Source organism: Crocodylus siamensis, chromosome 1, assembly GCF_052110815.1.
Source record: "Crocodylus siamensis isolate JL-2025a chromosome 1, ASM5211081v1, whole genome shotgun sequence".
In the NCBI taxonomy this organism is placed as follows: domain Eukaryota; kingdom Metazoa; phylum Chordata; order Crocodylia; family Crocodylidae; genus Crocodylus; species Crocodylus siamensis.
The window spans coordinates 162,495,540-162,510,615 of record NC_143395.1 but is presented as its reverse complement, the minus strand read 5'-3'; the positions used below and the strand labels follow the sequence as shown (position 1 = coordinate 162,510,615).

Genomic DNA, 15,076 nt, shown 5'->3' with positions numbered 1-15,076 from the left:
CTCAGCTCCTCCCATGCTTCCAGGACTGGCAGGAGTGGTTGCAGGGACAGGTGGCTCTGGGCTCTTTGTCTCCAGCATACAAGTCCCTGGAGGAGTGACTACAACTGTGATGGCCATACCTGTCCCCTCAGGTGCAGACTACCTAAGCCACATGGTGGGAGGTGGGGGTGTAATGTGCTACCTGCTTCTTGTGTCCCCAGGGTTGGGAGGTTCTCATTAGCATAACTCTACATCCCAAAGATTTTTGTGAGAGGGTTGAGCCCATCTGGGCCCCATTTTTACCAGCAAGAGTAGTTCTGGGGAGTCTTTTTAGTGTCAACTAGTGCAGTAGCAAGAAATTCCTCACACATTTTATTCTTTTGCAAAATTTGGGAAAGATCAGTGATTCTTAATACAGGTAATGCAGCACCCTGGATACTATGAGATCCTTTTAAGGGTGCCACAAGGTGCGAGGAAGTAACCACTGTAATATATGCACATGCTTTTGAAATGGGGTGCTGCTTCCATAAAAGTTATGTAGGGATGCCTTGAATCTAAAAAGGTTGGGAACTATTGGTATAATACACATACACACAGCACTAAACATAACCTCTGTATTTTAGTAAATTTATTAGAGGATAAGCAAGTGTTAAAGCATTTGTGAGGCTCAGAAATAGAAAAGTTGACTAAGTTGCTGGTCCCACTTTGCTGGGTAAGTTTTCAATTACAGAGTGAACTGAGCCTATATTACATTAAAATTGCAACAGATGCTGTTTATGAGCTTTCCATTTGAGAAGGTTTTTCCCTGCATACATGGTAAATTCCTTTAATCAATGTAGGACAAGGACATTGCTTCAAAATACAATTATCCTCAAATTTCATTTTCTGATTCTCCAGTTTATTAAGTACAGTGTACCCTGTGGTTTTTAATGACATGCCGTACCTGCTCTAAGCACAGTGCATTCTAACTCATATTCTTTGCAGTTTCAGTAAAAGCATGTGGCATGCAGCATGAGGCTAGCAGATAGCACAGTGTATTCTGACGCTGGCGATCACAGGTCTGTGCCTGCTTCTGGCCTGCTGAGTGACATAGATAAATCACTTCACCACCCAAGGGCTCAATTTCCCCATTTGTAAAATGGGGATAATAATATCAGATGGCTTTGCTTTGGAAGCTATTACTGGGAAAGAGCAAAAAAGTGTCCCTTTTATGATCTTGAGAGAGCACCCTATTGCATGGCTGCTTGGTTGCCAGTGTGAAATCAGCAATGGTCTAAGTTCAGTTTCTAGAGCTGAAATGGAACTGGAGTAGAGCACAGAGCCACTGCTGGCATTCCTGTCATGGAAAACAAATCAGTCTTTGCTTGATCTGTGCAATAGCCCTGTTCATATTTCATGCTTGTGATTCAAATCATTCTCCCTCTATTGCCCGATTCCACTGGCTGTGCAGTCTGATACATCTGCAAAGCTAAAACAACTGCTCTTCAGTTCAAGTGGCAAGACCATTAGTTTTGGTCCTCACAGTCCCAGATTTCATCCCAAGGAAATCTACTGTGTCTAGGGCTAAGTACAGACAGTAAAAAAAGCCCAAGGCTGAATTGATTCAATCTTTGTAGATTAGTCTAAACTGCATAGATTGAACTGATAAACAAGTGAACAGTCATTCACTTCTGATTCCAGAAATGTAGCCACATGCCTGCAGTGGCAGTGGCTGAGGCCAGAAGCTGGGAACTACTAGAGCACATTTCCTTGCTTGGCTGGGCAGACAGCATGGGCCAAGGGTAGCTTGCTCACCCTGCAAAGGCGGGTGGTGTTGTGGGGGAGGCGTAAAGCATCCTGGGATTCTAGGGGACTAAGTTAACTTGAATCTAGAGGAGATCTGGGACAGAATTTCAATAAACTGATTTTAGGTTAAATTGGTTAAGTCTGATACTACATCCATCCAGATTTATCTTAAACCATTTTTGGCCATTTTTAAAGTGGTTTATGTGCACTGAACTTCTGTTGTTTACAGATTGGAACCAGTTTCCAATAACTTATACTGGGTTATGTATAACTTATGTCTCTAGCCTAGGTGTGCACATATCCCTTCCTCCTGACACAATGCCTTTGTAACATGCTTATGTACTCAGAGCTTTAAATGGGAATTCATTTAGTTAAATTTCCTCTGTGCATTGCTTATTAAGATGGACTATATGGACAAATACATTTCCCTTCTATTCAGGTTACGAGGCTCCTATCAGAACTTGCACTGCGGTTACATTTCAGAAGCTTTAGTGGACTTCACAGGGGGAGTCCAACTGCAGCTTGATTTGAAGGCCCCCGTTTTTAAGCTGGAGGAGGTACTGAAAGCAGCTGACAAATCATGTTGCCTGATGGGCTGTGTCACACCTGGAAGGGTAAGTACAAGATCCATTTTCCTTGCTTTTACTATATCTGTATGACAGTAGCATCTCTGAAGGACTTCCTCTACAACAGAAACTCTCAGAGGTGGTCTGTATATGTCTGTATTATGTCTCTATGGGTCTTATGGTTCTCTCTGGCTCTCAGTCTAATTACAGTGATGAGTATTACCAGAGAGGCTCTCCCTACCTAAATGAAAGGCTGAGATACTTAGAAAAACCAGATACCAAAGTCCAGAAGAAATTTTATGGATCCGAGGTACTTAATAGGCCTGTGCAAAGTGGCTAGTATTCACTCTGGATTTAGATTTGGCTGATTCGGGGGACGGTGATTCAGTTTGGTGTTTTGAATCACTGTCCTGAATCGATTCAGTCGAATCTGATTCAGAGATTCGGCTGCTGCCAAATCGGCTGAATCTCTGAATCAGCCTCATGCCTCACCTGCTCACTCTCAATGGCTGTCCTGCCCAGCCCCAGCTCTCAGCTCTTTGAAAAAAAAACCCTCAAACCCATTCATTGGCTCCTGCTTGGCAGGAGGGCAATGCCCTCTGCCCCCCACGCCACTTGACAGAGCCTCTCAACCCCCACCCACTCTTCCAGCCCCACCCCCCCATGGTTGCCCCATCCAGCCCCAGCTCTGGCCCTTAAAAAAAAAAAACATCAAACAAACCATAGATTCACTGGCTCCTGCCCAGCAGGGGGGGTGATCCCTGCTGCCCCCTGCTTCTTGGGGGATTTTCCATGAGCCCCCAGAAGCCCTGAGGCCGCTGCAGCAGCTGGGGAACCTGGGGTTTTGGGTTTTTTTTTTAAAGGGCCAGGAGCTGTGGCAGGTGGGGCAGCCATGGGGAGGGGCTGGGAGAGTGGGCAGGAGTCAGGGGGTGCTTAGGGGAGTTGGGGGAGCAGGTGGGGGATGGGGCCAAACAGGGCTCCCCCCATGGTCCCCTTCCCCTTCCTCCAGCCCCCTCTCCCCCGCCTACTACTTACCAGCATGGAGTCTGGGACCAGTTCTTTGCTGCAGCCAATTGCCAAAGCTCTCTAAATCTTTTCCAAATCAATTCAGAGAGCTTTGAATCAATTTGACATTTTAATTGGTCTCCTAATTCAATTCAGATTTAGAGATTCAGCCACCGAATTGGGCCAAATCTCTTCCAAATCGAATCAGCACCTGAAGCTTCGTATGGCTAGTACTTAACCTGTAAATTTGGTTTATAAATACTGTTTCTAGATAGCTCCTGATCAAAGCCTTAGACCCCTTGTACCAGGTTAAATTTGGACCAGTGACTTTGAAACCACAATTACAAATTAGTTTCTAGGAAAGGAAGACAAAAAAGAAAGTATTTGGAGGTGCTATGATATTGATTAATAGTTCAATTAATAGAATCTACAGTTAAAGGCTAAATAAGGCAAGTTCTTCAAAGCCTGAAAATGCATTCAGAGTTACGAGGAAATGATATAATGCTGCTGTATGGGCCAGTCATGTTCTGCTAGGGGCATCACAAAAGGATTCACAATGTCTGCTGGCAGGCTACTAAGAGACTCCTGCAGATTTATACAGAACATGCAGAGTTCCAACAAAACATGTGCCATGCACTCTTTACTGCCTAGTTCACTAAAGGATAGAAGTCTACTACTGCTAAGCAGATAATGGAAGGATCCCTTTACTTCAAGCAGTACAGACCTATAGATGAGCTCCAAGACCTCTACTGCTGCCAATGACCAAGTTTCTCCAAGTCTGGACCCTTAAGGGATTTGCAGTTGCACAATGCCCTCACTATTTCATTAAGGTTCTTGGACATGCATATGGCTATAGAGTGACCTATTGCAGCTGAGATTCTGATGTAAGCCAAAGGTTGGTCCCTTTTTTTTTTTTTTTCCTTTTCTTTCCTTCAAATAAATCAAATATCAATTATTCACATGGATGCATAGATTCTTGCTAGTCCTTCAGTGGGCTAAAGGCTGTGCTATTTTTTCTCCAGCAATCATCTGGAAACATAGAATTGAAGAATGGACTTGTGCAAGGCCATGCCTACACTGTAACAGGGGCCAGAAAGGTAAGCATTGTGATCCTTCCTCAATCCCCAGGCCTGTCTACATTAGTAGTTGTCCTTCTAGTCTATTCTGGGCTACTTCAATAGATTTTAAAATCAGAAGAGACCTTTACAATCCTCTAGTGTACCCTCCTGTACAACACCAGACCACTGAATTTCACACACAGTCCTTGCAGTGAGCACTGTCTTTCTACAGTCTCTGATTCTATGAGCACATCTACATGTGCAAATAATCCAGGAGCAGTTTACTCTAGAGTATAGGGATGTGTGCAGATGACAAGGGGGCCCTAAATTGAAGCTGCAGGTTTTAAAAAAAACACTGCTTCAATTTAGAGCTGATTAAACCTGCATGTTGTGCACGCACCCCACTGACTTACCTGCCTCTCCGGCAGGGAGGGGAGGGTGAGCTGCTGTTGGGCAGAGCAGTCCCTGGGCTGCGAGGGGAGGCTGGTGCTTCCCTTTGTGGCAGTGGTGCCCCACTAGGCGTCACCCGCCTGCAGACACCCAGCTCAGGTGGTCCTAGGGGGCACCACAACCGTGGAGAAGCACCAGCCTCTGCGAAGCTCAGGCAGGCAGGTTCTGGGGGAGTGGGGGGAGGTGGGCCGGAGATCAGGCTTGTCTCTTTTCTTGGGTGGAGCTACTTTCTCAGGCTGCTGCTAGACTGTCTGCAGGGCTTCCTCCAGAACGGTGGAGCTACACAGAGCCTGGTGCTTCACTCCGCAGCTGTAGGGGCAGCAAATTAAAACTCCTTGAAGCAGTTTTAGTTTGCTGCACCCCAAGTCATTCAAGGTGCATTATGCCACCGAAATTCCTACAACAGCTGAAATTAATGCGCAATATGCCACTGAGGCTTGCAAAGACCAACACCATTGAAGTGGTGAAAAAGCATTGAGCCCACTTTAAAGTGTTGTGCACACACACCTCTAGTTTTGTCTACACACGGCCTAGTACTCTAAAGTAAATTCTCCCGGGCATGTGTCTACATGGGCAGGGATGCAGAAGCTGATTTGCTGGTCCTAGGAGCAGACTGCTCCCACTTCCTGCAGCCCTGTACTGGGCCCTTGCAGCAGCCAGGGGGAACTCTCTCTAGGCTCCCCCTGGCTGCTGGCCCAGGAGCTGGGACACTGCTCCCTGTCCTCGGGAACTGCCTGCTGCCAGGGTGAGCTCTGCCTCCAGAGCCCAGGTAGGGACAACGTCTCCCTGATCCAGCAGCAGGGAGCTCCCAGTCCCTGCTCTGTGATCATGGGGTTGGGGCTGAGAGATCCTTATCTCCCAGTGCCAGCTCCACGACCACAGAGCTTGCACTAAAAACAAAATTTGAGGGAATTTCCATTCTACCAAAAAAACCTAAAAAACAAAAAACTTTTAATCTCATCTTGGTATAAGATAAAAGTCATTACATCAAAAGGCATAACATCAAGAGTCTTTCAGTGCTGGATAGAAGAAATTATTTTTCCTTACATTTTTAGGTTTTTATAAATGTGCATCTCTCCTCCTGCCCCAATATTAATAATACCTGACTAGAGGAAAAGCCCATTTTGGGGCAAAGATGCATTCCACCAGTTCAGTCCAAAAGATTCATTTCAGACAGCATTTTTGCTTTTGCAGCATGGTCAGAGCTATCTTGAGGAGCAGTCGCTCATGGTCAGATTGGTATGGACTGTGGGGTTTTTCTTGCCTTCCTCTGTAACGGAGGGTGTATCCCGCTATCCAGGATCTCCTGAGTATATATTTACAACATTTCTTAGAAACAGGACATTGACTGCCATGGTTCTCCTACTTTACCTGTGGCAGGTTAGGGTGTTAGGTTTGTGTTGTGTCAGGGTTGATGGTAGAGTTCAGATTATCTCTATCCAAACCATCCCATACAAACCATAATCCTGCTTCAGACAGGGATTGGACTACATGATGTGTAAAGGTCCCTTCTAACCCTACTTCTCTTCTCTGTGTGGATGTGTTGATGGTGACAAAACAAACGGGGAAGGCAGACAATGATTTAACTTCCTCTGGAGCCTCTTGTCCAGCAGCGACTTTCAGAGGGAGATGTGCCATGCCTTTTACCCCAGAATCTCAAAGCACTTCACAAAGGTATTTGTTTTCATCACCCAAGTGTCAGCCCCCTCTAGCACCCGAGCCCCAGCCTGCCTTCCCAGGAAAGGACTTTAGGTTTTGTAGCAACAGGTCAGAACAGCCAAAGACCTAAGTATCATTCCTAGCTCCAGTTACTCCTTTCCTCACAGAGAAAATGCTTTGAGTCACTCGACAGTGACTCTTGGATGATTGAGGAGTTGACTGAATGGGCTCCAGAGTAATCCTTATCTGGCTACCACAGATAAAGGGGAACTGTTGTGATCTTGAGCCCTGTGAAGTAGAGGAGTAGAAGGGAGATGAGGAGGGGTGGGAATACCACTGCTACTGCTTTTTATTTGTTGGGGAAGCACAATATCAAAAATCACTGGCAATGCGTAGAGGGTACATGTGCTCTCCCTGAGATTGGCGGTGCATGCCCTGAGATTGACTGCTGCTGCCACTGCCAGTGCTGCCTGTAGGCAGTTGTCGTTCGCCACTCACCTCCCCCCTGACTGCTGACACCACCAGCGGCATCTGCGGGTGGTCGCCAATCACCAGTCAGCACCAGCAGCACTTCCCCGCCACTCACCTCCGACACTGCCACAGCCACCTCCGCTCCCCACTTGCCACTGACATGCCCCTGCTGCCAACACTGCTGCTGCTGCCTGTGGGTGGTTGCCGTGCCCCCTCAGCCTCGGGAGGCATGCAAATGTTCATGATCAAAATGGTGACTGTAGTATAAAAAGGTGAAGAGCCAAGGGATGTAATTTGGTGAAGTTCCCCTAAAGCAGCGGTTCTGAACCGGGGGTACATGTACCCCCAAGGGATACACATGAAGCCTCATCAGGGGATACATAAGATATATTTCATACACTGTCTAATACAGGTTGAAGGGCCTAAAAAAATTGATTTCCCATTGAAAGGTGGTATGTGGAGTCTCACTTTGAGACCAAGGGGTAAGTCGACTGAAAAAGGTTCAGAACTGCTGCCCTAAAGCAAATGAAACTATAGATTTACAGCAACCAAGGAAGGATCTCAGCCTGTTTAGGGATTAGAGAGTAAGCCCAAGAGCCAGAAAGCCTGACCAGCTGTTCCCAGCTCTACTCCTGACTTCCTGTGCAAACACAGACAAACTGTTAATCTGCCACTTTCTAGCGCATGCAAGAGAAAAATACTGCCTATTTACCTCTCCCACAGGAGCACTGCCGAGGAGAGGAGTGGGGCATCATCTTTGGAAAGCTTGTAAGGAAACTGTCCCTGTTTTTGTGGAAAGTTTTCTGCCTGTACTGAGCATTCATAACCTCCAGTAACTCCCTGAGTCTATGATGAAAGTTAAAGGCAATGCAGAAGACCTAGTTCCCCTCTCACTTGTACAAATTTACTGCCACTGACTTCAGCACTGTTACTCCTGAGTTAAGCCAGTGAAAACAGGAGAATCAAGACCAGGAACTCCAGTTCCTGAAGAAGAAAAAGTCTACCCCCTTAGCAGAAAATACTGAGCTCAAAAGAATCAGGGATTGGATTTCAAGTTTACAAACACCACAAATAGACCAAGAGAAAAATCCCCAGTCTCCTCCTTTAAGTATCACTCCCATTTTCATATGCTTTATCTCGTTGGCCTTGTACTACAAAAGTCTTTGACTTGACTAGCTCAGAAATGCCAATTGTATGTAATTAGTAACTGCATTTTCCTATTTGTGTCACAGTAGTAGGAGATGGCAAGTCATTGACTGTTTCTCTCTGTATTAGCTCAGTGCTTACTGTGCTAAAGGAGAAATGGACACAATTCTCTTATGCTTCATTTTTCTACCACACAGCAAGGAGGCATTAATTTTTAGCTGCCACCAGATGAGGTCAAGAGTTAAACCAGTTCTCAGAGGTGCAAAGGTGTGTTATCCATCTCTGCATATCCTGATCATGAAAAGCTGTGATTCTTTGGCTTTTTGTTCTTTTCCTTTACAGATACCCTACAAGAATGGCTCAGAACACATAATCAGACTGTGGAATCCTTGGGGTCATGGGGAATGGAAAGGACCATGGAGCGATGGGTATGGTTTTAAAGTTTTAATCTTGTCCAAAGGCTAGATTTATTGCCAGAGTGGGCCACCCTAAAATCCATCAGATGAAAGCCTCACTTGCAAAGCTATCTCCCACAGAAATCCAACTGAGGACTAAAAACATGAACGTGATGTTACTTTTATACATGCTCCTAGCTGGGTCTATTGCCCTGTGGGGTCAGGCCAACTCTCAGGATTTCAATATTGCTTTGTTAGACAGGAGGATGTGACAATTGCACATATACAAAACACACAAATCAATTAGATGCATGCGCGCACACACACACACACTACCAACTCAGGCACATACACATCCAAACCAGCCTAGGCACATGCATACCTACCTCCACTTCAAGCACATACTCTATACACCCCAAAAGTTAGACAAAAATCAACTGTCTATACCCACACTCAGTACACAAACACAGATCACTAATTTGTATATCATGCACACAATATTATATATACATAACGCACACAACCCACCTACACATACACACAGGTAAGTTCCTAACTTGGACGGTACAGTGTATACATGTGTGCTTGGGGTACCTGGGAGATTTGGGGGAAGGTTAAGGTGAAAGAGAAAGAGTTAAAGTGTAGGGAGTGAAAGTTGCCAGAACCAGGATTAGAACCGGTGAACTACAGAGAAGCTAGCTGAGGAACTGAGGCTTGGGTTTACTTAAGATCAAATGGCACCAGGGTTACTCGAGGACACTGGTGCCATGGAAAGAAAAAAAAAAACCTGGTGGCAAGAAGGAGACGGCCAGGAAAGAAACTGAGGGAGAAACCTGACTGCTCAGGGGAAAAGGAAAAGACAGTAGGGATAAGACAGTGGCAAAGAAAGGGGGGTTGGAGGCAGAGAGGAGCTCAGGACAGGTGTTGGAGGTGGTGGTGAGCCAGAAGCAGGAGAGGTAGAAATGAGACAGAAGTTAGAGGGGCAGAGATTGGAGCAGGGCCAGACCATAGTAAAGCCAAACCCAACTTAGGGGTCTGTAACAGGTCACCCTCCCCAGCGCCATCTTCCTGGTAATCCGTGTCTTACATGGGGCACTTTGGAGCCTTCTTTGGGGTTCTTATGTCCCACCCTATACTCTCCTGCCACGTCTTGATGGAAATCATTATGATGATGTTCTTACGAGTGGGAGACTGCCTATTGTATTGTGTATGTTGGGGCCTTTCACCCATGCTGGCCTGACTGCTGTTTTTCTCTAGCTAGGCCTCCTCATCTAAACCCACTAAATGGTTTAACTTCAAGACTCTAGCCTTTTCCAGTGTCTTGAGGCATGTGACCCCCTTTCTTGCTCCAATCTAGAGCCCAGCCCCCACCCTGGCCCAGAGGCCTAGGCACCAGCCCCACAACCAGGGGGGGTCACAAGTTCAAAACCAGGGGGCAATCCCAAACTTGCACCCTCTCAGTCAAAAAAAGAAGCAAAATAAAATTGCACCCCAGGTGTACTAGACATCCCTGGCCTTTTTAAGATTGTGCCTTCAGGCACCAGGCTCACTGGTGCCAGGTCCATAATGGGTCCCCAAAATGAGGCCTCCTTCCCCTAGTAGCCTTACCCAAACCACAGGTCTTATTCAATAACCCCCCCCAAAAAGAAAAAAAATAATAACTGTCACCAATCAGTATGATCAAGCAAAGCAGCAGGTCAGCTTACATTCACCAGGTTCATGCCTCAGCCCCCTTCCGTCAGCTACAGTCCTTGCTGTGGTTTGGCTGCCATCTCCCCACGGCTTCCATCATTCTGGCCTTTGGACTGCTCACCCAGCTTCTCTATGGAGCTCTCAGAAGCACTCCTTCCCCTTCAGCTACTATCCCCCTTACTGCTATTCTGCCCAGGGTTTTTATAGTCCTTCCCCTTCCGGTCAGCTGACTAGCCAGCCAGGTTCAGCATTTAACCCCTTCCTCACCAGCACTCCATGCCCAGAAAGTTCTGGCCTTGAAGGGGGGACCTGCTTTCTGGTGACAAGGTTAGAGTTCCCTGTTACAGGGTCCAAATAACAGTTTTATTAAACAGACAACACATTACACAGTCCCATGAAGTTATTGGTTCACACACTTACACTCACACACACACTCATAATGGCAGCAGGAAAACGAGACTCAGTGGAAGGGTTGGAGTCCAGGTAGGGAAGAGAAGCAGAGTCCAAGTCCTTGGTTGAGAGGATGTGGGGGTGATAGCTACCTATCTAGGCTGGAAAGGGCTCTTTGTCCAGTAGGCGTTGTCCAGAGTGGGGTCGCTGGCAAGGCCTCTGGGTGGATAGGTGGTGTGGCATGGTGCTGGTCCAGATGGAGACGGCATCCCAAGGAATCAGTCTTCACTACCCCTTTTATGGGGCAGACTACCTCTGATCTCCTATGGGGAAGGCTTGTCCAGGCAATGTCAGTCCTGTCCCAGAGGGCTCCAGGTGTTCTTACTGAGCATGTGCAGCCTGGCACAATGGTGGGTTGCCTCATCTTTTGTTTCTTGAATGTTGAGGGTGGTTCCAAGGGCTGGGCCATTGGTCCAGGTATTGGTGTTGATGGTTTGGTCATTCAGAGGGAGCTATTTTTAAACCTACTGCCATTGTCTCTCAAGCACGCTTATTCATCCCCAGTCATTCAGGAACCAAGTTACATAGGAGGGTTAGGTGTGAGTCATGGGTTACACAACCGAGCCTGGGGACAGGATGGAGACTTGACAAGCAAAATGGAAACTTGACATGACTTATGCTAACTTACAAATGTAGGCCTAAATCATATAGTACCAGTAAAACAGTAATATAGAACAGTAAAAATCAATATAAACATAATAATTATACAATATAAAGAAGGAGAAAAACAAAACAAATACAACTTGCTACCAAAATAAAATGCTGAAGCTAATCCTATGCCTTAGCTCACTTATACTTATCTATAGGGAATAGAGAGGGAGAGAAAAAGTCAGAAATGGTTGGGGAAGGGGAGGGAATGCATTTTAAAATAAATAAAAAAAAGAAAAACTGGGGGTTTTGCTACAGGTCTAGTTCAGCCATCCCTTTGTCTCTAGCAAACAACTTTTATTGTGGATAACCACAAGTCTGGTTATCTACTGTCTCCATCTGAAGTAGGCTCTGAACATGTTCTTTATCTGATATTTAATATTCCACTTCCATCCTGTATAGGATCAATTTCTGTGCTGCTGACCAAGGGTGTCTATGTAGATTTCTCCTGCTGCAATATTACAGTGGGTGCTGTCTCTGCAATGTTGAATCTTGAAGGGGGAAGAGCTAGCAAGAGGGCCATCAATGAGGGCACAAATCCATTGGTCATCCATCAATAGCTAGCCAGTGGGACAGGTTTTTATGTAATTGAATGGGAGGAATGAGGATGGGCCCCAGAGGCAATGTAAAAGCATAGAGCTTCCAGTTGTACAACCGTAGTCTTGAATGGATCTTCTGGGTCCTGCACAGATCTCAAGGAGTTTCTAGGTTTTGCAAGATCCATCCTCCCTTCTGAGAGTAAAAATGATCTAAGGAAAATCCCATGGCTTTGTTGAGCTATTGAAAACTATCTGTACTGAGACCTAGCTGAATCTAGCTCTTGTGATTTCTGTTTCTGTCTGAAGCTGGTGTTTTCTGAGTAAAGAGATGTACAGGTGCCACTATAATACTGTGATTTAATAACAACAGTTCTGCTCCCCTCTGGTGCTAACAACGCTAATAACTTCTCTGCTGAGAAAATAAGCCTAGTACTTAATGTCTGGATGGGCTGGTGGGAATGTAATGTGTGATGCAGATATGTTTGAGGCCGGGATAATAGCTATCTACTCATGACAGCATTTCCCACATTTTGGAAGGGTGAACTATAATCCTAGCTATAATTGAAATTTCACTGGAGCACGCTTACAGGTAAACTGCATAAATCAATAAATTATTGATTCATGCTCTGTTTATTTATCTTACGCTCTGCAGAAAATACAATTATCACTTAATTATAAAACTGCTGTTTGGAAATAACACAACCGACTGGCTAATGTGCTCTCTGCATGGCAAGAGCACCGAGAGATAATATCAGCATTAAAAATGTTAAGCCTCAGTAGCTCACTAAACATTCAGATATTAAGGTGTATGTTCAGGAAGGTGGAAAATGGGACACAGAACTTTCCACTTCTAGGTGGCTATTCAGATGTCTTTGCTGCACATCATTGCAGTGCTGTTGCCTAGCCTGTGAAAAACAAAGTGGTGGTTCCAGTTCAGTTCCCAGTGGACAGCTGTCCACATTAGCTCAATGATGAGTTTAAATAGATGGGCCAACAGCCAGGTAGGCCTGAGATGCAGGAACACCCTCCAATTCTCTGTAACTAATTCTGCCCCTGTCATGGTTGAGGGAAAAAGGCAGCCTTGCAAGTGGAAGTAAAGTCAGTCAAATGCTTTTTTAATGTAAAATTGCTTTTTCAACAATATACCTTTTCAACAAAGTGGCACCAAAAAACCCTTATTTCTGTGTATGTGTGTGTATAATACAGTTGGATGTAGGATGGCCTGAAAACAATGTTTTTTTAAATATATATACCACATTTCTGTAATATACACACAGACATATATTACAGAAATGGCTTAATTTTATTTATAGAGATATATCTATATATCTATATAGATATAACAGAAATGAGGTGTACATATATTTGTCAAAAATATCCCTATACTTTTAGGCCATCATATGTCCAACAATTCATCATTTTTGTGTTTTTCAACAAAAATCTGTTAAAAGTGAAAGAAAAGATTGGATAAAAATGTCTTTTCTTAATTTTTTTAAAGGTCGGGAATGGATTGAAAACTCACCATTCCTGTGTTGACTCAAAGGAGAAACTCCCATACCATAGTGTCTGGGGACCGGGCAGAGTATAGCAATGCAAGTTCTCATTACAGCTCTTGGGGTGTGTTCTTTTAGGCCAGATCCTAGAAACTAGTTGTTCTGAACTCATCACGGTGTTGAGGCCAGAAAGGTGACTTTATGCAACTTTTCTGCCTCCTCGGCCTATATTTACATGTGTAAAAAGGTAAGTTATTAAAGGGTGTTAATCATGGATTGTTTGTGTCATTATCATGTATGCTAAATAGGGGGAGGTCCCTCAGTAGATGGGAAGATGCTTTGGGTATGGACAGGTGGAGAAATAGTCGTCAATATGAAAATGCATGAAAAGCATTACATATCTTTCATTGTAGCTTACTGTTCTGTTCCCTTTCCCAGTTCTGCCAACTGGAATCAAGTTCCAACTGAGCAAAGGAGAGCTCTCTGTGAAGAGAAGGACGATGGGGAGTTTTGGTATTTTCCCATTAATGGTTTTGTCTTCTGGGGTTTCTATTGTTTCTTTTAGAACCATGGTGGGACACGAAAGGAGCATATTCACTTCCTCTGCTTTCAGTCTTGCTATGCTAGACATTTTACCAATTCATCTTTGGATTAGTCATTGGGGTAAGCACTGTATTTAATGAACAAAGTATGAGAGGAGAACTGGTGAATATTGGCATAAAAGCCATGTTCAGATGAGCGTGGCCTCATGGCGCGTGGTGTCATAGATACGTCTGTGGCACCACATACTGCCCGTTCAGTTGCTCCCCACACTGCAAGGGAGCAGCATGTGTGTGTGTGTGGGGGGGGGCGGGGCTCCCGACCAGGGTCCATGCAGCAAGCTCACCATTGCTGCAGCCCTGGGAGGGCCCCAGGACTTCAGGTAAGACTGTTCGGGCCAGTGCTGGTCCCAGCCTCCCCTACCCCACCCAGGGTAAGTTGCCATGCACCAGAGGCTGTGTGGCACAGGCATTCCCCAAGGACAAGTATCAGTAGCACAAGTGTGCCGCTGCTAGTTGTTCCCAGAGAACTAAACATCTGCACAAATGTGGATGTGCCCAAAGTGTTCATCCAACATCATCAAGGATGTCAGTGGCAGATTTGGGAGTTGAAACTACTTCCCTGACCTCCTGTCCATTGTTTAACCATTGGATCGTGTCGGCCCCCACAAGATGTTGACTTATTAGACAATATATGTAAACTCTCAGTGAGAGTAATAGAGAATCTGGGTAGGCAGCAGCCCAGCCATCAGGGCTTGGGGTCTTCCTGGTTAGTCCAGGTGAGCTCCTAACTCTTATGTATATGTCAGTTTGGGGAATAATTTTGGCCCAACTTATCCTTATGTATAAAACCTTTTAGCCACCAGGAAGTCTCCTTCATGCTGACTGGCATGGTCAGACTCACAGCATGGCCAGGAAGTAGGATGACCATGGGCTGGTGCTAGGGAAAGTTTTCAGATTTGCAGTGTGGCATGCAATAGAGATGTGGACTAGATGGGTACTGAGAAGTACAATGTGGAAAGGCCTGTGCTGGAGAACTAGAGACTGCAGTGTGGATATGACCTGAAATGTAGTGTATTGACAGGAGCTCATGGAACCTATAAAAATGTCTCACATTCTCCTTTCTGCAGACAAACTGCTTTACAACCCCTACTTTTTTTTTCCTCGTCAATGCAAACCTGATTTTTATAACTAGATCCAT

General features: G+C 45.3%; 1 protein-coding gene across 1 annotated transcript in view; it reads left to right on the top strand.

Annotated features, from left to right (window-relative positions):
• Positions 1-15,076, top strand: part of CAPN13 (calpain 13) — a 133,656-nt gene that overhangs the window by 74,531 nt on the left and 44,049 nt on the right. Inside the window, exons 9-12 of the mRNA XM_090047294.1 lie at positions 2,204-2,378; positions 4,358-4,432; positions 8,462-8,547; positions 13,775-13,849. Of these exons, the coding sequence (XP_089903420.1) occupies positions 2,204-2,378; positions 4,358-4,432; positions 8,462-8,547; positions 13,775-13,849 (411 nt within the window). The remainder of the gene's footprint in view (positions 1-2,203; positions 2,379-4,357; positions 4,433-8,461; positions 8,548-13,774; positions 13,850-15,076) is intronic.